The sequence below is a fragment of the Carex rostrata genome, chromosome 18 (assembly GCF_964058835.1).
Source record: "Carex rostrata chromosome 18, lpCarRost1.2, whole genome shotgun sequence".
NCBI classification, from domain to species: domain Eukaryota; kingdom Viridiplantae; phylum Streptophyta; class Magnoliopsida; order Poales; family Cyperaceae; genus Carex; species Carex rostrata.
Window position 1 is genome coordinate 1062349 of NC_135935.1, and position 23989 is coordinate 1086337.

The window sequence follows — 23989 nt, forward strand, 5'->3', positions numbered from 1 at the left end:
CAGGAAATAAAAGGAATTTGTTGTTTTTAGGATGTTTGTTTGTAGGTGATCAAACTGAATTAACTAAATTCTAAGGTCGAAATGTGGTTTTTAAGCAAGAATGAGAAATTAGGGTTTCTTAGGGTTCCTATCCACTAATGTCACGATTAATTGATTTATTAAAGTTGTTCTTATAATTATGAAGGCACGGTCGAATGTTATAGGTATAAAGTGATATCTCTATATTAATACCATCTTTAAATTAGTATAAATGTCACCTCTCGGTACTTAGTTACACTAATCCAAAGTCATTAAGTCCTTAACTGTCCCAATTGATGTAGAAAGCTATTCATCACCTCTCGGTACTTAGTACAATTTTCTAACCTATCGGGTAAAGCCCGTATAAGACAAGCGTCGCCTCTCGGTACTTAGCCTATCAAATACCATATTCTTTATGGTCAGGACTAAATATTCAATCTCTCGATTGCAAATACCAAATCCTAGGGTTTCATGCAATTTCGATTAAGTCATCACAATCAAATAATATAAAGAATAGATCATACCAAGGAACAAGTAAAGTAAATATAATATAAAATCAACTAATTCATGACACAAGTTTCAAGCATAACCCTAATCAACCCTAGAAATGACCTTAGCCGATCATGGCTAAAGCACAAAAGAGAATAAACAAGTAAGAGAGTTCTAAAAGAAAGAAATCAATATAACTGCTCGAAGAATTCGCTATCTTCTTCTCCTTCCTTTTGTCTCCCCTTTTTCTCCCTATTCTCCTCTGCTTTTCTCTCTTTCTAATGTCTAAAATTCGTCCCTAAAAACAGTTATCCTTCTTCCAGAAATAAAAACAACTAATAATAGCAAAAATATCGTTCTGGAACTGTTTATTGCGGGCCGCAATAAATTCCTTGCGGGCCGCAATAAATTCCTTGCAGGCCGCAATAAATTATAAAATCGCGTCTGGAATGAGGCTGAGTGATCCCTTGCGGGCCGCAATAAGCTTGGTTGCGGGCCGCAATAAAGCGCAGGAAATTCAGGCTGGAAGCTGTTCTGTCTGGGTTGGTTGTGGCCCGCAATAAATTAATTGCGGTCCACAATAAATAGGAAAATTCGTCCAAACTTCATGCTGTCTTGCTCCAGATCACCCGTCTTCCTCCGTTAAGCTCCAAGCACTTGATTGCCTACAAAATAAACACAACTAGGGCAGTAACTTGAACTTTTAAACATTTCTAACCTAATTAAATTCTAATTTCAACAAAACTCGGCTTAATTCACACAACAAACCCTAGGTTTCAACATATATCATTTTGGCTTATCAAGAGCTTATAAAAACATACTAGTGTGGATAATTTTTAAATGTTGATTTTTTAAATGATTGATTCACATAAAAACAAAATCGAAATGTGATTTTTTTTATGAGCACACAATGAAAATAATATAGATCACACATAATGATTTTTTTTATGTTTATAATTAATTTTAATTTATTAATATTTTTTAAAAATAGCGACATAATAAAGCCATAAAAATAAAGATATTTGAAACCTCCTATTATTCGGAAATACATAATGACTTAATATACCCTTACAAAAACAAACTAAATTTATGGTGTATATATTTATTCAATAACGTTGTACCGAGAGGGGAACTTGAATAGATTAAGAGTTCCAAGTTTTTTTTTATTAGTTTGCAAAGTTTAGTATTGCAAGTTCTAACAAATTTACTTTTAAGTAAAAGGAAATATCAATGAAAAAAATTAGAAACTTAACATTTAATTATTCTAAATTAATTATAACTACTTATGTAAACAATTGTAATTTATTATAAATTAATCTAGATCTTGTTCTATGAAAAGTAAATAGAATAAAAATTAGCTAACTAATACGTCTGGATGAGCTTAAATTAGTGCTAACGCAAAAAAATAACACTAATCCAGAGTGTTATCTTCATTATATTATTTTAGCATCACATAAGAACTAAATTAAATTATAATTCTTATAATTAATTTAGTTATCACCTGTATTCATATCTCCATATGATATGTCAAAATAAGTTTTCCGTAATTAATTTTTCTATATGACTTAGTATGATCTATATATCATGTTGACAATAGAACTAAAACACTTTTTAATTCTATAAATGATAACATATATCTAGCAATATACATTATAATGATTCAAATGACACAAACTATCTGATAGTCACTATCAGAATTTTCAAAAAAAAAAAAATGACACAAACTATATATAAAATACTGATACTCGAAACATCAGTAATCTTGATGAAAGCTTTTCATCCGCACAAGATAGAAAAAACGTGACGTGACTATCACACCATGACTTGGTCACGTCACGTTACGCAATCAAAATTTATTTTTACGTGACGTAACTAAAATAATGAAAGACAATCATGTATCATCACACCATGACTACACGTGATATGACGGATTGTATTTAATTATTATTTTTATATTTAAGTTAGTTCAAAAAAATAATTCTTAATTATAATTTTATTTTCCTCTCTTTCGAAATATGTAACCTCTAATGATATGTAATAGTATTATGTTCTAATGGAAAACTTAAGGGGAACAATTGGCAAAATATATATATATATATATATATATATATATATGAGCTAGGCTACGGTGAGTTGCGAAGTAAAGCGAATATTTTACTTCACGCTCATATTTTGCGATTTTAAAGTTCAAAATGTCGATCCGAACCGTTCATCTTGTTCTCCATATTAAAATGTGCTTGGAGACCAAATTTTATATTTTTTGAAATTTTTTTACTATTTATTAAGCAATTTTGAAAGTCGCTGATCTGATGGTCCAGAAAATTTTACTGTTTTTTTATTGTTCACAGCAAAACAGCAATTTTCAAAAATGCCTAATAAATAGTAAAAAAAATTCCAAAAAATGTAAAATTTGGTCTCCAAGCACATTTCAATATGGATTAAATATCTAACGGTTCGGATCGGTCGTTTGGACTTTCAAAATAAAAATACGGCGTGAAGTAGAAACGCGTTTTACTTCGCAACTCACCGTAGCCCATCTCTCTCTCTCTCTCTCTCTATATATATATATATATATAGAGAGAGAGAGTTAGGCTGGGGTGCTATGGATAGCATAGTGGCCTCCCGTGCTACGGCTCAATATTCAAGTTTTCAAAATCCAAACGGTCGATCCGAACCGTTCATCTTATTCTCCATATTAATATCTGCTTGGAGACCAAATTTTACATTTTTCTGAATTTTTTTACTATTTATTAAGTATTTTACAAAATTGTTGATCCAACGGTGGCTGCACAAAACAGTAAAACCGTTGGATTAGCGATTTTCAAAGTGGCTTAATAAATAGTAAAAAAATTCAGAAAATTATAAAATTTGGTCTCCAAGCAGATATTAATATGGAGAATAAGATGAACGGTTCGGATCGACCGTTTGGATTTTGAAAACTTGAATATTGAGCCGTAGCACGGGAGGCCACTATGCTATCCATAGCACCCCAGCCTAACTCTCTCTCTCTCTATATATATATATAGAGAGAGAGAGAGAGAGAGAGAGAGATGGGCTACGGTGAGTTGCGAAGTAAAACGCGTTTCTACTTCACGCCGTATTTTTATTTTGAAAGTCCAAACGACCGATCCGAACCGTTAGATATTTAATCCATATTGAAATGTGCTTGGAGACCAAATTTTACATTTTTTGGAATTTTTTTTACTATTTATTAGGCATTTTTGAAAATTGCTGTTTTGCTGTGAACAATAAAAAAACAGTAAAATTTTCTGGACCATCAGATCAGCGACTTTCAAAATTGCTTAATAAATAGTAAAAAAATTTCAAAAAATATAAAATTTGGTCTCCAAGCACATTTTAATATGGAGAACAAGATGAACGGTTCGGATCGACATTTTGAACTTTAAAATCACAAAATATGAGCGTGAAGTAAAATAGTCGCTTTACTTCGCAACTCACCGTAGCCCATCTCATATATATATATATATATAGAGTACGGTTAACGCGCTTCCTCTAGCATATGGGCCGAAATGCTTCCGGTGGAAAGTTGAAATTTCAAAATCCAAAAAGTCGATCTGAACCGTTCATCTTCTTCTCCATATTAATATCTGCTTGGAGACCAAATTTTACATTTTTCTGAAATTTTTTACTATTTATTAAGCCACTTTGAAAATTGTTGATCCAACGGTGGCTTACCAAACAGTAAAAATCAGAAGCTACCGTTGGATCAGCGATTTTCAAAATGGCTTAATAAATAGTAAAAAACTTCAGAAAAATGTAAAATTTGGTCTCCAAGCAGATATTAATATGGAGAAGAAGATGAACGGTTCAGATCGACTTTTTGAATTTTGAAATTTCAACTTTCCACCGGAAGCATTTCGGCCCATATGCTAGAGGAAGCGAGTTAGCCGTACTCTATATATATATATATATATATATAGAGAGGGAGAGATGGGCTATGGTGCATTGCAATGCATAGGCCATGTTGTGCATTGGACCATAAATCACCGATTCAAAGTCCAAATGACCGATCCAAACCGTTTATCTTGTTCTCTATATTAATATGTGCTTGGAGACCAAATTTTATATTTTTTGGAATTTTTTTACTATTTATTAAGCCACTTTGAAAATTGCTGATCCAACGGTGACTGTTTGGAACAGTAAAATCAGAAGCCACCGTTGGATCAGCGATTTTCAAAGTGGCTTAATAAATAGTAAAAAAATTCCAAAAAATATAAAATTTGGTCTCCAAGCACATATTAATATGGAGAACAAGATGAACGGTTTGGATCGGTCATTTGGACTTTGAATCGGTGATTTATGGTTCAATGCACAACATGGCCTATGCATTGCAATGCACCATAGCCCATCTATATATATATATATATATATAGAGTTAGGCTGGGGTGCTATGGATAGCATAGTGGCCTCTATGCTACGGCTCAATATTCGAGTTTTCAAAATCCAAACGGTCGATCCGAACCGTTCATCTTATTCTCCATATTAATATTTGCTTGGAGACCAAATTTTACATTTTTCTGAATTTTTTTACTATTTATTAAGTATTTTACAAAATTGTTGATCCAACGGTGGCTGCACAAAACAGTAAAACCGTTGGATTAGCGATTTTCAAAGTGGCTTAATAAATAGTAAAAAAATTCAGAAAATTATAAAATTTGGTCTCCAAGCAGATATTAATATGGAGAATAAGATGAACAGTTCGGATCGACCGTTTGGATTTTGAAAACTCGAATATTGAGCTGTAGCATAGAGGCCACTATGCTATCCATAGCACCCCAGCCTAACTCTATATATATATATATATATATATATATATATTAGTCACGTATTGGAAAAAAAAAATCATGTGATCGAGTATGCAAATAGTCATGTTATATAATATATATACGCAAATTACATGTGATCAACATATATGATGGAGTTTGGCTAGTATAATAACAGTGTCATTTTAATCTATATAACACCAACTCTAAAACCTATCAAATCGATTTCAAACGGTGAATTCAAACCGTTCAAATTGATCTACTTCATTAGTTGTGTGTTTATATGCAAAATTTATAACTTTTTAAATTTATTTAGTACTAAGTCAAGCGGCCAAATGTGTGAGTTTTTAAGTTAATTTTAATACATTAATTTTTCAATATTTTTACTGCTTGATTTGATACTAAAATAACTCGAAAATATAAAAAAATTTGTATATAAATGCATCACTTATAATGTAAATTGGTTTGAAAGGTTTAAATTAGTTGTTCAAAGTCAATTTGATAGATTTTTAGAGTTAGTGTTATAGAACACTAATGTTATACTACTCAAGATGACTTGATCTCTAAGCCGTACATCACCGTCTTAAATAAAAGTCTCGATCGTTTCCGTACGTTTACCATTTGCAAATTCAAAAAAGAAAAACAAATAAAAGGTTAATAAATTACCGGAGGAAGGAAGAGAAATACGACAACAAAAAAGAGAGAATTTAAAAGCTAGAAGAGGGAATGTCAGTGTGGGGAGAGACGAACTGGGGAGGCGCCGGGAGGAAGCCGCCGCCGGTGAAGCGCCAGGCAGGAGGTATGGCGGAGGCGCTCTGCATCGCCTCCGATCTCGGTTTTTCCATACCCACCCCTCAGGTTTTTCAATATTTCCAATTTACCCCTTTCGCCCTTATGTTAGGCGTATACTCAAAAGTTCACTGGAGCTTTCTCAGCTTCAGGTAGTTTTGTTCGCAGTTACTCCTTCGGATCTGTTCCAGGAAGTGAATTGTTTACAAAAATGGATTGCACTTCCCAATTCTATAACTCAGCGAAATAACTATTTCTTTTTCTTTTTGCATCCCATTTAGAATGTGTTGAATTGAACAATGCGAGACAACTATTCACCACTGAGGTATCAATTTTTTTCGTTCTTCAAAAATAGGAAGATCAAGCTAATTTTGACAAAGGGGATGAATTGGTGAAAATATTAAGGGAGCTAACCTCTGTGCAACGCAATCTCGCCAATATGCAAGTCGAGCTACAAGGAAGAAAGGTTTCACTTTTATATGCATTTTTTTTACTTGAAATTTTTATCACTTAGGGGCCATCTCGTAATTATTTATCCTGAGTCGGCACACATTGCACAATGCCTGCTCTTTTTTTTATTAAAATTTTGAATTGCTGTTTTGTCCTAGCCGTTACTGGTACACTGAATTATCTCCATTATGTATACACAATATGCAACAAGTGCACACCGGTAGGTATGAACCAATAAATCAGCGCAATATTAATACACTGGTACGGTCTGCTCAATACCACAATAGTTTGGTACGTAGGGTGGTGTAATGCTTCTTGAATTACTTTTATAAAAATTTACATCATCAATCCTACAGGATGATAAAAATATTGCGCACCTCACACATGTCAGTGAGATGGAGAAGAAATGTGAATCCCTGGCTAGAATAACCTCCATACTTAAGGATGTGATTCAGAATAAGGTGACAGAACAATCCAAATTAAGTTTACTTAATTATCTTTCAAATCAATTTTTATGCATATTCTACTTTGATTAATTATCAATTATTATTTTTCTGTAGGATCGAATAATTGCTCGGCTTCAACAGCCATACTCAATTGACTGCATTCCAGTGGAAGCTGAGTATCAGGTAATCACTTGCAATAATAGGATTGATTAACTATTTTCTTTTTTAAAGCAGAAAATTAAATATTAATGCCATACTATGTCAGCGAGGAACATGATTTACTAGAACAACCTACATCACATATATATGTATGATTATTCTAGCCGAGCTGTTTAAGCCATGTTGCAACAACACCTTTTTTGTTTTATTGTTTGCTTAATTATTTATACATGTTTTTTGTTTAAAATGTGACATAGAAACAATTCTCTGAGCTATTGCTGAAGGCGGCTAGTGATTATGAAGCGCTAACAGCATCAGTTTCTGATTTTCAGTGGAGTCAAAATTTCAGAGAATCACCATCTGTTTGGGGCGTAAGTTGCAATGCTTCTTTTTGTAATTTTTAATGTATCCATAACTAATCCATAAGATTCTCAATATAAATGAAAATGTTTTTATTTGCCATTTACTCTCTATGCTTAGAGAGTTATTTAACTGCAGGAAATGTTACAATTATTTTCTGCTACTGTTCTGCCCCTGTACCCTTATCTTAGGTAGGTTAGTTGAGCGATCCATACTCAGGTATCTTTATCACAGTGAAACTTGTAGAATCATGACATGTATGGATAAAATCCATAAATTCTCATTACATAAGACTATGTCTGGTAGAGGGATACAGTGGAGGGAGACGGGACAACTCTTATCCCTTGTGCCCTTATCTCTCCACTTTGTTCTTGTACTAAACATGGCCTAATTTGACTTCTTGGGTTTTTCTCATCTCAGTTTTCTAGTATTGGAATACTTGTCAGTAACACCAAATGGCAAATAAGATTAAATATTCCAATGTTACAAGTCTTTTTCATTATTTTCAATAAGAATTTGCATTATTAACTTAATTACTGTTCCCTGTTCTGGCAAAAATAGGAAATGTTGCGCCCCATCCCGGCTGCACTCTCATCATGCACACGCTTTTTTGAGGCAATGTTTGCCATGCGAGAATCTTTTGTGACGCTTCAGCAGCTGCGTGTGGGTCCTCATGACCCATCTTCAGCCTCTCCCAAGACCCCTGGTGACTTTTCTGATAGAGACTCAAGCTTTCTGTCACCGGCAGAGAGCTTTATGATTGATGGTTTCAATGAGGCCAAGGATGGAGCAATTGATCACAGAAGGCTGTCATGGCCTAAGAGAGGCATATAGTTTTTTCATATCCTATTTTTCTTTTGTGTGCTGGGGTTATTATATACTTAGAGCTCTTAATGTATCTTCTGCTTTGTTTGTGTTTTCGTTTTTCTTTTTTTTTTTCTCAAGGGGAAGGGGTGGTTCTGAAATAATTAAGAAAGAAAATTGACGAGTGTGACTTTATTGTCGTTCAACAGTATTTCCGCCAGGTGCACACCTGATAGCAGCTGCTAACCTTTTACATTGCGCAAACATAATAGGAAAATTACAGAGCGTGACTCAAAGAGGATAATACTATATACAAACTACGGACTCCACAGCAAAGAATAAAATCTCTCGAAAAAGGGCTGAAAATAGCATTAAAAGGAACACAAGAGTACAGATTTTACTCAATTTAAGTTTTATTTGCCTATCTTGCTACTCTAAAAGAAGCTGCTGTTCTTCATATCACATATTTACAATCATCCTAACCAAAACTAAAGGAAGTTATTTACATAAGATGCACAACCACTTTGTCAGTATAAACTTCGAGCACACTTTCAAAACATTTAAGCTTTGCTTCAACCAGAAGCTGCATATTTTCCCTATTTTCAATTGGGTTATCCATGTGTTAAGATATATACAGCTCTTCCTGTCTCTAATTCCTAAAAATAATTCTCACGCACCATTGGAAGACCACGGTTCTTTTTCCCTTTTTTATCATTGCAGAATGCTAGAATGTAACAGCTACAGCATCATCACTTGGTTTTCAAATACTGAAATTACTCCTTCCACGCTACACACCTAGGGCAGTAGGGTCTTTCATTTTTGCTCCATTTCAGAGCAGTTAGGAAGAGGGTAAATGGAATGATATTTACATTTCTCCACTTTTCTCATGTTGTGATCCAGGAGGATTTGGTATAACCATTATACCTCTACATGCAAGGAGGGGATGCTCGCTGCTTAGCATGAGGCAAAAAATGGACATGTCCAGTTATGGCTAGAGGAAATCCCACACTGGAACAGAGTCCTGTGGTTGGTTGGAGCTCTGTGGATTGGAACCCGCAAAATGTAATGCTTGCATATCAGCTGCCATGTAACCCTGCATACATGTGACACATTTCTTTCCTCAGAATAGGAACTTTTTTATGCATACAAGATAAGCAAGAAAATTAAGATCTGAAAACATAGGAATAACCCCCATGCCCCATCAAGTTCTTCACATGTACCCAGCTAAGGGTGGGGAAAAAGAGCTATGAATGACATTTTATTGTTTCATGGGGGCATACATGATATTCTCTACATGTTGTGGCAATTGAGATGTCACGTCTTGTTTTGCAAGACTACAAGATGAATGATAGTTGTTCTGTTTGTTTTTTATTTGGGCAAATTATGAACAACTCGTTACTCAGAACCTAAATTACATGAAAAGCACGAATGATTAGCGACCATATATTAGTTTCGTAATAGAGATTACCTGAGATAAGTGATTACTAGAAGGTAAATGTGTCTGCGGCAATGAGGAAAGTGAAGCTCCCTGGAAAGAGTAGAATAGTGATGTTAGTCATTGCAATGAATATATAAACCATTAATTAAGTAAAAAAATAATAATTGATGAAACGTAGCTTGGTAGAAGCAGAACAGACCTGACCATATTGGGAAATATTATTTACGGTTTGTGCTGCACCAACTCCAAATCGAGGCGCAAGCAAAAATTGACCCTAAAAATATCACATTATTGAACCATGATTTCTTTTTATCTATTACTTATTTAATCATTTGTTTGAAAGTATAGATTCTCTCTATTGAGCAACGCCACAAGGAATAAACATCTCATATAATCCAAAGAAGTTTCAAAATGTCTTCTCTAGCATTATTTGTAAATTGCAAAAAGAGTGCAAGTACCCCATATTTTTATTTATTCATTCTTGAGAGAACGGAAAAGACAAAAGGGTAGTTTGGGTAATTCTTCAAGAAAACTGGAGACGTGTTTCCAAATTTTATAAGCATGCATCCTGTAGAAGGACTACATTAACTTCTATAAATGGGTGTTGGTATGGTATGTGAAGCCACTAGACATCCTCTATACAGCTATACATATAACTCTGTAGGACAAAAGAATTTCCAAACTACCACTTATTTCTAACCCATTGAGAGAAAAATGTGGTAGTAAAAAGGGGTGGTTTAGGCAATATTCAACAAACTTCTTGTTTTCATAAGCATCAAACAGGGGTTTAATTTAAGAGTTTTTTTTTTTTTGAGGAAAATTTTAAGAGTTGCTAGAATAATGAAATAGATAAACAAGGTTACCTGTATAAGATGAGTAGGATTAAGAAAATGATTGTTATTAGTAGCAGCATTCTGAGAATTAGAAGGTGCAATTATCCGTATCTCATCTTCCCTTGGCTGATATTGAGCTTGAGCCTCCAGTTCTTCACTCTGTCTTGCATCTGATTAAATACGCAATCCAAACATAAGAAGAAACAAAAAAAATACAAACATTTATTGGTTAAGAAAACATTTATTGGCATTTGTACGAGACATGTCTATCACAACTTGTATTATATTATATATATTAGTGTGAGGGTTTTAAGAAAATATACATGAACCAGTTGTAAAAGCTTGAAATAGTTGGCCGAGTTAATTTTTTAACTTTGGGTGTTGATGACTCAAATTTGCAAATTCCAAGATGTTAAGTCAGATATTTTTCTTTGCATATGTAGTTTGTGTGCAATATACAAACATAAAAAAATGAGTAAAAATACAACATAAAACAAGCAATACCACACAAACCTTTTCTCCCTTTCAGTCTTTTATTTGCCTCAAATTCAGCTCTAGTTCTTTTTCTTTTTACCTTCCCAATTTCACCAACATTTCTATCAATGATCAAATTCTCGTTAGGTGCCAAATTAGTTTGCACCTCCTTTGTCAAATTCCCAAGATTCTGCTTCTCAGTGGCGCTCGCCAGTGAGATCCTCTCTACTTGTGCAAGCATATGATCTGACTGGTTCATCACTAGAGAGAAAATTTCGTCATTTTCAGAGGCCTTCAAAGCAATTTTGTAAAAAATTTGGTACAGAGAGATACAATGGTCTTGTGCAGACAAAACCACCCTGTTATTCTTGCTATATTCATTTTGACCCCTTGTTTTTGCATCCTTCCTCCAACGGCTCAAGATTAAGTTTGCAGGAATTTCTTTCAAATTTCTCAATTCAAATACCTTCAGCACATGACAACATATCATACCGCTGCGTCCAAATTTCTTACAGGTACACAAAACCGTACCATCGGACGAGTCAAACCTCACAAGGTGCTCCTTGGGTAAACCTTTAAGGGTCACTACATACTCAGAAAGAGACCCAAATTCATCACATGTATATGCAATACAGTCTATTAATTTTTCATATTCTCCCATGAAATTTCCAAGAATTGCAGGCGTGTACATGCTTGCTGCTTGCCATAGAATTCGAATAGGAGGTACTCTCGGTGTGTTGTGATTCGATTCGTAATCAGCTTGTTCTTCTTTTTGGCGTCTCTCTTCTAACCAAAGTTCAAAAAAGCCCAGAAAACTTGAGAAAGTCTTGTCAGGTTCCAGGGGCCCTTTTAGTAAATCACACAAATTTTCATCTCTTAATGAGGTCTCTATATCAGCAGAAAATACATGTTGGTTGTATGGAGGGGCCCACTTTTCTCTCTCTTCAAATAATTTACACAACCATGTATTATCTTTGAGATTTTCCCTCGCTAACATGGAATCCCAAGTGGTTATAAAATCTTCTTCTTCTTCCAAATAGAATAAACACTGCATTAAATCAGGCAAAAGATATTCTGAAGCCGCAGGAATATACCCTAGCTCCTTGACAGCAGCTAGGTATATCTGATACGTGCAAAAACGCTGCAGCGAACTGGTCCAGATGGCCGCCACTATTTGACTAATGTTTTCACACCTTTCAGTTAAAACTGTCTTAGGTATCTTCCCACCCATAGACGCATTAAATGTCTCAAAAAGCCATTTCAAGGACTCGCTTGAATCATCGTACAGCAACGCTGTACCAAAAATCACAATTTGCTTATGGTGGTTTTGCCCTAAAAACAAGGCCAAGGGCCTCCCAAAATTAGAAACCCTAAATGTGGTATCAAGACACACTACATCACCAAAGTATCTATAATCCATCATGTTTTTTGAATTGGCCCAAAAGAAGTTTGTCATTTGGTCGGACTCATCCACTTGAACTGCGTAATAAAATAACGAATCTTCGCATTTCATCCTTCGAAAATATTCTAATAATGCCTCTGAGTCCCCTTTTACTGTATTCTTTGACCGTTTCACCCTTGTATAGTTCTTGTATTCTTCAGGGATCAGGCTGGTAGCGGTGTCCAATCCAGGTCTGACTTCAGTCTTAATCAAACTCTTTTGTGAATTTAGCAGCTGCATATCTAATGGGGTAGACAATGGGTGGTTGTGATCGGGTATGAAGTCAGAAACCCGGTATCTTCCCCTTATATCAGTCTTTATAGCCATGCGGGCCTGGCAACCAGTACGAGTCTCAGGTCGCACCCGCTTTGACTCATTTTTGGGCTTGAAGCCCTCACGGGAGCAGACAAACATGCGTGAACGAGTTGTGTTTTTTGAGGTTTTATCCCACCAACCTTTACGCACGGTAAAACCAATATTGCTTGCATAACTTATATAATATTCATAAGCTTTCTCTTCTGATTCAAACACCATGCCAACTAACGGGACTCCACTTGCAATTGCCTCAGCAAGTGCTTCTGCAGGCAAGTTGGTTTCTTCTTCTTCTTCAACTTCAACTTCTTGTGATTCTTCAGTTGTTTGCCCATCTTCTTTGTGTGAGGTCTGCAGAGCGGATCATAAATTATGTAATTATGCATATATCGCCCCCAAAAGTTCCAAGTTACGATCATATGCCCCCCAAAACTGTTCAATTTGCATAGATGTCCCTACAAGACCTTTTTGGTAAATGCACATCTGGGAAGGAATGCATACAAGTATGGGCCATGAAGCACACATGGGATACACCCTGACTAGTACGGCCAATGTGGCAAGTGTATGGTATTGTAATGATAATAACAAGCCTTATCAGGATCCAATATCGCACAAATTTACCAGGTAGCAACAGCATCTCAGTAGAGCTATTTTTTCTGGCAGAGGAAACTATTTAGGCTTGCAGTAAATATGCATCTTACAATGGAAGTGCGAAATTCCTACATTCTATTCTACAACGAAAATGACTTCAACCTGAATTTCTTCTTTACTGAGAAACTTCCCTCCAATGCCTCTCAGTCTTCTTTCAGCAAGTGCCTGCCGAGATGGTATCTGCAAAAAAAGATAAATTTGAATTTAGTCCAGAAAGTTTTTGAAAGCAGCCCTTTCAAAAGCCCTTGGATTTATTTGTATTCAATTATTCATAGACCACCTTAGTAGTCCTGTTTACAACTTGACGGCTACTCCTCTTTTGCATGTATTTTAATATTATATCCCTCCTTTCTTCATGTGTATATCTTGAAACCCTGATTCCAAGCTCTCTTAAAAGCTTTGACTGTCCAGGGTTATTCACCAATGGCTTATCTCCTTTTCCTCTCAAGGAATACAATTTATCACCATCTTCACATTCACCATTGTTACTGTGACTACCGTTATTGACCATATCCAAATCAATATCAATTTGATCTCTCTTTTTGCACGTGCCCCGTTTTTTCTTTACAATTTCACTCTCGTCAGATTTTCCTTTTTCGCAAATAAAGCCTTGCATCAGCAAAATTCGGGAACCTTGCGATCTTTTACCATTTCCCATTTTGACCTTAAAACCCAATTTCTCGCCATAAGCACTGTAGTAAGCTTTAGCAGCTGAAACAGAATCGAATTCCATACCGGCAGCTGGGAGCAACCCAGCTGTGGGCCCCTCTTCCAGTGAGAGTAGGTTGTCGTGGGAATGTTCTAAAACCACCTTCGATACCGTCCAGCGACTGTCGTCGGTACGCACCACCTCCATTCCCGCCGAGCACTGGACGCCTCCTGTTCCGACCGAGGAGGCTGGTTCGACTTGCTTGCTTTCATCATCTATCGTAGTTTCGGCCGGTTCTTCTATCGGATCCGGGTTCGGTTTCGGATTTGGATCAGGGGGGTTGTTAGTGTATTCGGGTCTTGCTTCTGAGATCTGTACCATTGGAAGCGGATTCGGGTTTGATCGGAGAATTTTGGGTGGTGGCGGCGGTAGGGAGGAGATTTGGGGGATTGGGGATCCAGGGTCGAACAAGGGAGACAGGATGAAAGACGCGTCGATAAGCGACACGTAACGAGAGGCAAGAATGTGGGGTCCAGATGAGCGGACACGGCTGGTTCCTATTGGGTGAATCTTGTGTAATATAGAACACAGTAACAGGCCGGAAAAAGTATTTGGTTATGTCCGTGATTTTTATTGATAGAAAAATAAAAATTAAAAATATTAAAAATAAGAATGGTTGACAGGAATTTTCAAAAACGGAAAGGCAGTATATTGGTATGGCATCCTGCAACCATGCCACACTTTAGTTTTACAGTAAAAAAAAAATCAATTAAAAAGTGGGACGCCATTGCAATGTTTGGTGCGATGGATAAAAAACAAAAAAAACAATTCGGGATAACTGAGATAGTGAGATGCCATTCCAAACACTAGCTCCACGGAAAAAAAAAATAAAAAAATAAAAAATAAATAAATGGGAGGCCATGCGAAGGCTTGGCCCCGTGGAAAAAAAAAAGATAAATAAGTGGGACGCCATTTGCCATGCGGACCAACAAAAATAAAAAATAAAAAATGTAGGACGCCATGGCATACCATAACCACTACTGCAGCTCATAAAAAACGCAGAGAAATCTATTTCTCTCACCACATTTCATTATCATTTCCGAAAACTGACGGAGCTTTGAGATCTTTTCTCACCTCATTTGATTATCATTTCCGAAAACTGACAGAGTTTTGAGATCTTTCAAGTAATAATTTTTTAGTTAGTTTATTTATAATATTTCTGAACTTATTTATTGTTGTAAACAAAAAATATTTACATTTTTTAATTAATATTCATTGTGTAGGTTATTTTTTTGGAAACAATCAATTATGGTTTTAGTAAATGTGCTTATCGGAGGTGAAATTCGATACGGTCCGAGAGGCGCGGAATATAGTATTAGCCATCGGTATTCATTTCGTGCGACTGTTGAACAAAATTTTGACGATTTGAAAGGTATGATTTATCGTCATTTTGAATATTTTGAGAGTGAATACAATCTAATCATTTATGCTCGATGTAATGTTGGTACGCCAACTGGCCGTTATTATGAGGTTGTGGAACTTATTTGCAATGAAGGCTGGATGATCATTTTCGAGCAATTAATGAATTCTGGAAGAGAATACTGTGTCATTAATTTTTTTCATTGAGTTTGTTCCAATCGTGGGCACAACGCAATTCCCGTTGTACTTTGATAGTGTGGTACCTGAGACGCAGCCAGAACCTCATCAGTCCCGATATTGTGATCCACATGCCGGTTCTAGTCGGGTCCAACCCCATCAGAGAGAACACACACCGCCCCAAAATATATATTCTGAACCTTATCCCAATATGAATGAGTTTTCACCAGCTGTCCAAAAAGAGGTGAATTGGACACAATATGATAATCATAACAGTATACCTTATATGCCGACTTTTGTTGATCCTTGTCCCGATGATGACGACTTGCCACGAAGTGATGATGAAAATGATCCATACTATTGTGATGATGATGAATATGATGTCTTGTTAGAGTCCCAGACACCTGTTGTGCAGACTCAGTATTTTCTCATTTCTGGTCGTAGTGACCGTCACCCTGTAGCGAGTTTCAATGACACATCAGGATTTCGGGAAGCAGATGTAAGTTTTTTCGGTACAACTCCACGTTTTGATGATCAATCTCTTGCGGTGGAGCAAGTATTCCCGTCAAAAGTTGTTATGAATAGAACTATAAAGGAGATCCACATAGGCAAGAATATTGAACTCTTTTGGAAAGAAAGTAGCAAAACCAAAGTTGTGGTCGAGTGTAAAGACACTAGGTGCAATTGGCGATTGTACGCCACATCTTCTTATTTTGGAGCTCGGTGGACAATTAAAACATTAAATACACCGCATACATGTTGTGCCCCGATTGATCGTACTGATCATGCACAATTAACAGCAGTAGTGATTGCCAATGTTATAAGGGATGATATTAGAAAAGATATTACAAAAAGCATTAGTGACATCAAATCGATAGTTCGTGCTCATTTCAAAGGAATTGTTCCCAAATATAACAGGTTATGGCGTGGCCGAGAGCTGGCAATTGAACAAATGTTTGGTAGTTGGAAAGACACATATGCAATCCTCACTCCACTTTTACAAGCAATAACAAGAGAAAATCCCGGTACAAAATGGACAGTTAAATCAGAACCCACCGCGAAAGAGACGGAACGGTTGTTTAAGGCAACAGCGTGGGCTTACAGTCCATGTATTGCGGCAGTGCCTCATTTGAGGCCTATCATTAGCATTGACGCATGCTTCCTGTCTGGTAGGTACAAGGGAAGATTGCTTATAGCTTGCGGTTATGATGCTGAGAATCAATTGCTACCTCTGGCTTTCAGATTAGTTCAGGAAGAGAGTTTCGAGAACTGGGGATGGTTCATGAGGTGGTTACGACAAGAGGTAATTGTTTTGGGAGCTTCATGTGTGTTGTTTCAGATAGACACTTGGGAATAAGAAAGATGTTTAAAGATAGACATGGTGGTTGATGGGAGGATGGCGAAGAGTGTGTTCATACAGTGTGTTCACAGCATGTTGCTGAGAAATTAAAATTCTTAACCTAATTCTTATCTCTAAAATAAATTAAGTTTGTATAATAGCAATAATTTTTAAAAATATATTATTTAAATAAACTAATGCCAATCTAAAAAAAACCGAAATTCTTAATCTAATTACAATTTTTAACCTAATTATTTCTCTAAAATAAAAATAATTAACCTAATTCATAGTCTAATAAAACTAACAATCAATTGTAATTCCAATCTAAACAAACTATTTCACAAAAAAGTCTAATTGAAAATCTATTTTAATCCTATATATAAAACTAATTCAGAAAAATAAAATAAAAACTTACTTAATAAGAGATTAAGAAGGGGCTGGGGCGCATTGGACCGGGATCAGCCAACTGGGACCCCACGGATGTAGGCGGGGGACCAGCGGAGTGGGATCAGCGCTGAATCGCAGTTTTTCTTTTTTTTTTGGCTGTGTCGTTGTCTAAACCAGTAATCGAGGTAGGGACGGGAAGGTTCAACGCAGTATCGAGGTTTCTATTTAATTTTTTTGAGGGATTACACAGCAGATGGCGTCCCACTTTACTTCTATTTTTTTTTTCGCGGAACCAAGGATAGCATGGCGTCCCAGTTATGAAATTGGATTTTTTTTTTTTTTTTTTTTACCGTGCAACCAAAGTTTTTGAAAATTACTGTCAACCTTTCTTATTTTTAATATTTTTAAATTTTATTTTCCTACTAATAAAAATCACGGTGATTATGTAGTTTTAAAAAAAATATGATTCTTTTGATTAAAAGTTTTTGCACTTTCAAACGTTAATTTTTTTCAAAAGACGTTATCATTAAATAGTGATTAAATAATTAAACCTCTAAAAGCAATCGTTGTTAAATTCTGCTAAATGTTTTTTAAGAGCTTGGGGGATGATTAATCGGATCTGATGCGCATGAGTTGATACAATACACATACACTAATTCAAAATTAAAATAAAGAATAAGTTAATTACGTGCTTAAGAATACAATATGCAATATTTGTTATCCAAGCAATAATAAAAATCTTTTAATTAACCAAAAAAATGAATCATGATAATTCATCCTTTGAAATGAGAGAAATTAGAAATAACAGAATGACTGCTCTTCAGTCTTCACGGTATATTTTTGTGAAACATATATAATGCAGAAAAACCAACCAATTTCAAAATTATAAAAATTATCAACATATCCAACTAAAAAAGTAAATTATACAAAAACAATCATTAGGTCTAGGTATTCATAAAATTTAATACTTTCAAACTTTGTTTCCTTATATAGAACCAACAATAATAAAATAATAACTACTCTTTGTAAACAACAATAGTGCAAAGGAATTACTCAGTTTCAAAAAATCATGGAAACTTATATTTTCTCCTAATAAGAAAATATAAAAGTTTGTAAAGTCTATTTTTTTTATAGAGTATGAGATAATTAAATAAGAATTTGAATAAACAAATCTAACAAACAGCACTGTGCAGTCCATCGAATTAATCGTCGAACTTATTTATTTGGTAGTCAAATAATTGGTTTTAGCAGCTAGTTAATTATTAAAATCTGCAAAATGCTTTCTAAATATGACATACATGACAATTTTACTAATCTATCCCGGCTAGTAGATTTTGGTAGCCATTTTTACAATACTACTTTAATTTAGTCTTAATGAAATTTAGTAAAATGAAAACGGACCGTGTCATTGCCTCCTTGATTAGGACTCCGTCTGTTTCCGACCTCAATTTGTCGATAAAGTTAGATGCACACACACTGAATATGTAATTTTATACACTGAACAATTTAAATTAAACCTCAAAAAATTAAATTATAAACTCTTTACATTGTTAAGTGTTAATGTTCAGCTTTGATTTTATTCTTGTGTGAATTTCTTTAAGAACTTTACTACTGCAAATTTTCCAATATTAATTTCAAGTCGATAATATATACGTATTTTATTCAACATTGATTTTAAGAAAAAGCTGTAAAAGTGAACAGAAAAGGGAAGAAGATCCAGGCATTCAGGTGCCATATAACCCACAAATGTTGGCCACTTCAAACGTTTTCGTTGTAAAACAACTACAACAAAATAACCTGCTAAAATAACTACAATAAAATATCATAATTGCACGTACTGTTAATAGATACATACAAATGATTTTTATTCTAAAGTTGAATCTCTTTCAAGGCTGCTATTCCCGTTAGCAATTCAATTATTAACAAAAATGAAGAATTACTGCATCTATACAGTACACTGATGTTTACCAATTTATCAGGACTTACCTGCACTGTTTGAATTTGATCAATTGTCAAACTACACTGATAAAAAGGATGAGAAGTAAGAACCATTACCCTCAAGATTGGTTTCGATTAATCATGTTTTGAAATAAGATAAACAGGTCCTTATTCTCCAAACCAAATATATCCTCTGCCTTCTGCAATGTTTCCTGTATTATTTGAAATTAAAATCCATGAGTTTCAATTCACCTTCCTTGCTACTTGATCCTGTTCCATTGCATTTTTCTTTTTATTTTAAATATTTACCTCTCGTGATTGTCTACTGGAGTTGAACTCCTTGACGTTAGCCAGAAAGGCACCAAATTGCTCATAAGAGAGACGACTCCTAAATAATCAACCAATTAAGTAATATGTCAACATGGTTACTTGATTATTACACTGTTTCAAGTAACATGATAAAACCAGTTTTAATATTTTATTGGTAATAACTAGTAAGAATGTTAAAAGCAACACCAACAATTAATGGAAAATGAACTCAAACCTGGCTAGGCGAAAGAACTCCTTTCCATCCATACGAGGGCGTTCTGTAAATACACAAACTATTTATAAGTTTCACATGTCAAGCCAAGTAGCATAAAGACAAAAAAAAAAAAATAAGAATAATAAGCCCCATTGCTATACAAGTTGATTATGCTCAGATCAGCATAGGCTCACTAAGAAATTTGCCCAACTTCCAACCCAAAAAAGACCTCACAAAATAAATAAAAAAGAAAAGAAAAGAATGCTAATAAGTAAAAACAAGATCTGACAAGCAAACAACTGGCACTAGTTCAGTGCCAATTATTACAAATCAGCAAAAGACCTGATCTATGCAAAACTAGAACCCAGTTGCAGTCTTTGCCAGAGCAGCAAATATGAATTATGAAATGTAGGATGTGCAAGTTAGATACGGCTTTCACAAAATGAAAAGATTCCAGCAAAAATGATACAAAAGAAAAGACGAACAACTCTAAACATGGATAAATCACCTAATTCTCCTTTCTCAATTTATTCAAAACAAATACCCATGCTATCCTCCCTAAATTCATAATTAGAACAACAATTAGAGGAGAAAAGTGCTGCATGGCATAGTTTGGATGAAACAGGATTACATGGATCATGTTTTACAAGAGCATGTCAAAGTTTTCTTTGTGCAGGATGCCTGCATGATATCTTACGATATCCAAGGGCATGCATAGTATTTGAGGTATGAGGTAAACAGGTATATTTTGGACCTGAGAAGGGCCGCCTCTTTGGAGGAGACACTGGAGCAGAGATTGGTTGACTGGACCGAGAGTAAGATGCTAATACAGTGGGGTTCCCATCTAGAACAGACTTCCTTGGTGACGTGGTGCCAGATAAGGTTCTTGGAGATGATCCAGTGGTGGAGAAGCCTCTTTGAGAAGAAGCAAAGGTGGGTGCTGGAGTGATGTACTGTGTGATGGAGAACTCGTTATCTGAACAGAAATGGTGTTTTATTATTACAAAATATTAATTTTGATCCAGCAAAAATATCAAATAATGGTAATATACTCCTGACAAAGCAAAAGTATGACACACAGACTAAAAATCTAGGCACTATGTCCCTTCACATTCTCCAAGAAGCACAAAACAATGCTTCTTTATCCCTCAGTCTTTTAGAACATAAGAAACTAAGAAATACTTGTGAAATTTGAATGTTAAAATCTCATCAATTACCATTTTGAGTCGACCCCCAAGTGGCTGTAGATCCACTAGCAACATCTGATAAAGCGTGACTGCTTGAGATTTCATCTTCATTTAAAATTTATTACAGAACAAAATTCACTAAATAAAAGAAAATCTAATTCTTGTAAACTTATTTATGACAATTACAGACAGTTCTGTCACCTTGCAATGAAGGGGATCGGGCAACGAAATTCTGATAAGTATCTCGCCATGAAGGAATTCTGGCTACCAAATTGTCAGAGTTGTCCACAGAAGATATTTCTGACAGTTGCTGTGCATGCTAAAAAGTATTAACTATTTTTGTCTGGTGTAAAATTTGTTATTTATGCACAAGAAAGAATATTGAAGGTAAGGGTATGCTCACATTTAAATTATCTTCACTTAATGTTTGCACCAGCTGCTTCTTGAATGTCTCCATCTACAAACAGTCAAAAAAAACAAAAAAATGTTGCTAGTTAGCAACAGGGTGTGCTTGTCAGCACAAAAGAGGAGAAAAGAAAAGAAATAACAATTGCAAGTCTCTGTGGTATTTCTTTTGGTTTCGTTTTTAACTTGTTATCTACTCTGAAGAAACCGATAATTTGAGGATTAGTTAAGGGAATAAACTGAAGTTCTGGCAGAAACATCAGTGAGATATCTAAAGATGTTGATAATTTTAACAGTGCAACAGTATAAATACAAAGTTTATCCAACGTACCAAAGTTTATGTTAACTTCAGATAGATAAAATATGTAGATATTTCAATTACACAAGCAAGTAAATAGTACCTTAGCCAAGTTCCTCGCCAATTTTTTTGCTGTACCAGAAAGCATATCCCTTTCTTTTACAAGCTTAGCCTATAGTAACATCAAAAATGTATATACAATAAGAGAAGCAGATTGAAGTCAAAAGGTCACAAATTTTGTTTTATATATGTTGATTTGATTTCTATCGCAAGGTATAAAAAGATGAATTACAAAACTATAGTCTGCGCATTGCCAAAGGAAACTAACCAATTTGACCATAAAAAAAGATTCCAGGACCTGTTGGTTTACCACATCTTAATTGGTTATTGGTAGAAATTGTCATATCTTTTGGTAATGACATGTTCAAAACACTAACATGAAAGCCATACCCAAGTACTTTAATAGTTTAAGTACCAATTACTGGATATTTCCCACTTTTTTTTTGCTTCTTGAAATATGTTTGCTCAAAAAAGAAGGTTGTCGTCGGCAGGGTTTTAGGCTATTTATGTCCAAAAAACCTATGCGATTCTAAATTGGTGACAAACACTTTCTCACGTTTTCCTCCAGTGAAAAATTCAACTTCGCACTATACTCTTGCGCCACTTGATCCAATCTCGCCACCTTCTCTTGTAATTCATCAATTGTCCGGTCCCGATCGGCGATCTGTTGCCTGAGACGCGCCGAGTCGGACTCCAGGCGGGTCACGCGCGAGGCGATCGCCATAGAGGTGATCTTGCGCGCTAAGTCGAGCTGGTCGTAAGGATCGGTAGGGATCACTGCCAGTATGTCGTCTGGTAGATGGAAATCAACGCCGTCGCGCTGCGCCATCTAGGGTAACGGTTGGCACTTGGCAAGGAAGGCGGGTTGCTCGCTCGCCGGAGTTTGTTTGGAAACTTGAGAGAGAGGAAGAAAGAAACTGTGTAGACCGAGTAGCCCCTCTAACTACTACGGCATTTCACTGAAAATAGGACCTACATGAAAACGGCTGCTTTGGTGTTCCGTGACGGCGTCACTGTGAAAGTGTGAATAGCCCATCAGCTTTTGGAAGTAAATTTTGATGCGTACTGCTTTTGAATTTTTGATGGACCAAAAGTTTTCTGTCCAGCTCGATTTCTGTCATGTTTGTAAAGATATTTTGGTCCGTAAAAAATTAAAACTCTGTGAGTACAGAATAATTTTGATGTGCACAGCGTTTGAATTTTTGATGGACCAAAAGACCTTTGTCTAGCTCGATCCCTGTCTTGTTTCTCCTGCCCAGCTCGATTTCTGTCTTGTTTGCAGAGATATTTTGGTCCGTAAAAAATTAAAACTCTATACGCACAGAATAATTTTGATGCGTACAGCGTTTGAATTTTTGATGGACCAAAAGACTTTTGTCCAGCTCGATCCCTGTCTTGTTTCTCCTGCCCAGCTTGATTCCTGCCTTCTCTGTAGAGGTATTTTGGTCCGTGAAAAATTAAAACTCTGTACGCACAGAATCTCACGTTGTAAAAATGAGTTTCCCTAACTTAGCACTTCATTGAAAACAGAAATTAAGTATTTACCACTTTAAATTCTATAATTATATATTTACCACTCTAAATTCTAATAACTCACATATTTATCCAGTATATTTTAAATATATTTTAATTATAAACAAAACTCAAATTAATTATATTTAAGGTTTTAAGAACTACAATAATTATACGGATTAATTAAAACTAGACCTATTCTCCATATTCCAATTGGACTCTTGTCTTCTCCATCTCTCGTCTGCACCCATTGCATGCTCTTTATAAACCACTCTCGTTGTCTCCCGCATGACTTGCTATCTTATTATAACAACCAACTTTTGACAGGATTGTTAGCGGTTGCAATTGGCTGCTTGTGCGGGGTGGTAGGAGAAGACACGGCCAAAACTGTTGTTGCAATTGGGCTTGAATGAAATAGTGTTAAGAGACACTTCCTAGGTGGTTGAAGAAGCACGATTTCATACTATTATCCATTGTCAATGCAGGTACAAGGTGAATGAGTTCAGTTTTAATTAATCCTTGATTAATTGGATTTCTAAAATCTTAAACATAATTAATTTGAGTTTGAAGTATATTTAATACATACTTAAGTTATATTGAGTATATATGTGAGTTATTAGAATTTAAAGTGATAATTTCAAAGTTTC

General features: G+C 35.3%; 3 protein-coding genes across 8 annotated transcripts; 1 reads left to right on the forward strand and 2 right to left on the reverse strand.

Annotated features, from left to right (window-relative positions):
* The first annotated feature begins 5871 nt into the window (after positions 1 to 5871).
* On the forward strand, positions 5872 to 8404 carry AUG2 (HAUS augmin-like complex subunit). The gene is made up of 6 exons (XM_078319498.1): positions 5872 to 6149; positions 6436 to 6546; positions 6887 to 6991; positions 7091 to 7159; positions 7393 to 7506; positions 8057 to 8404. Exons 1-6 carry the CDS (start codon positions 6018 to 6020, stop codon positions 8327 to 8329), a joined length of 804 nt encoding a protein of 267 aa, XP_078175624.1. The 5' UTR covers positions 5872 to 6017; the 3' UTR covers positions 8330 to 8404.
* Positions 8405 to 8624: 220 nt separating this feature from the next.
* LOC144569764 (protein FAR1-RELATED SEQUENCE 7-like) lies at positions 8625 to 15853 on the reverse strand. Its single transcript, XM_078320236.1, has 8 exons — positions 15764 to 15853; positions 13729 to 14667; positions 13551 to 13628; positions 11084 to 13148; positions 10601 to 10740; positions 9937 to 10011; positions 9768 to 9827; positions 8625 to 9392 (listed from the first exon to the last, which is right to left on the reverse strand). The coding sequence occupies exons 1-8, from the start codon at positions 15851 to 15853 to the stop codon at positions 9291 to 9293; spliced, it is 3549 nt and encodes a 1182-aa protein (XP_078176362.1). The 3' UTR covers positions 8625 to 9290.
* Positions 15854 to 19156: 3303 nt separating this feature from the next.
* LOC144569404 (uncharacterized protein At4g15545-like) lies at positions 19157 to 22790 on the reverse strand. Of its 6 annotated transcripts, none has more exons than XM_078319745.1 (9): positions 22387 to 22790; positions 21874 to 21942; positions 21471 to 21524; positions 21269 to 21386; positions 21098 to 21142; positions 20635 to 20856; positions 19902 to 19944; positions 19667 to 19745; positions 19157 to 19569 (listed from the first exon to the last, which is right to left on the reverse strand). In XM_078319745.1, exons 1-9 carry the CDS (start codon positions 22657 to 22659, stop codon positions 19477 to 19479), a joined length of 996 nt encoding a protein of 331 aa, XP_078175871.1. In that variant the 5' UTR covers positions 22660 to 22790; the 3' UTR covers positions 19157 to 19476. The 6 variants fall into 6 exon arrangements, with proteins under 6 accessions (XP_078175871.1, XP_078175872.1, XP_078175868.1 ...); XM_078319746.1 differs by having other exon boundaries at positions 21269 to 21377; positions 22387 to 22787; XM_078319742.1 differs by having other exon boundaries at positions 21098 to 21172; positions 22387 to 22787.
* Positions 22791 to 23989: the final 1199 nt, after the last annotated feature.

Excerpts from the sequence above, each read along its gene's own strand:
- LOC144569404 (XM_078319742.1), bottom strand. The coding sequence starts at position 22,659 with ATGGCGCAGCGCGACGGCGTTGATTTCCATCTACCAGACGACATACTG. Across the intron at positions 21,943-22,386 it reads ATTTTTCACTGGAGGAAAAC|GCTAAGCTTGTAAAAGAAAG; the intron begins GTGAGAAAGTGT and ends ATGTTACTATAG. Across the intron at positions 19,746-19,901 it reads GAGTTCTTTCGCCTAGCCAG|GAGTCGTCTCTCTTATGAGC; the intron begins GTTTGAGTTCAT and ends TTGATTATTTAG.
- LOC144569764 (XM_078320236.1), bottom strand. The coding sequence starts at position 15,853 with ATGGGGTTGGACCCGACTAGAACCGGCATGTGGATCACAATATCGGGA. Across the intron at positions 14,668-15,763 it reads TCAGGTACCACACTATCAAA|ATTCACCCAATAGGAACCAG; the intron begins GTACAACGGGAA and ends ATATTACACAAG. Across the intron at positions 9,393-9,767 it reads CTAGTAATCACTTATCTCAG|GGTTACATGGCAGCTGATAT; the intron begins GTAATCTCTATT and ends ACATGTATGCAG.
- AUG2 (XM_078319498.1), top strand. The coding sequence starts at position 6,018 with ATGTCAGTGTGGGGAGAGACGAACTGGGGAGGCGCCGGGAGGAAGCCG. Across the intron at positions 7,160-7,392 it reads CAGTGGAAGCTGAGTATCAG|AAACAATTCTCTGAGCTATT; the intron begins GTAATCACTTGC and ends AATGTGACATAG. Across the intron at positions 7,507-8,056 it reads AATCACCATCTGTTTGGGGC|GAAATGTTGCGCCCCATCCC; the intron begins GTAAGTTGCAAT and ends TGGCAAAAATAG.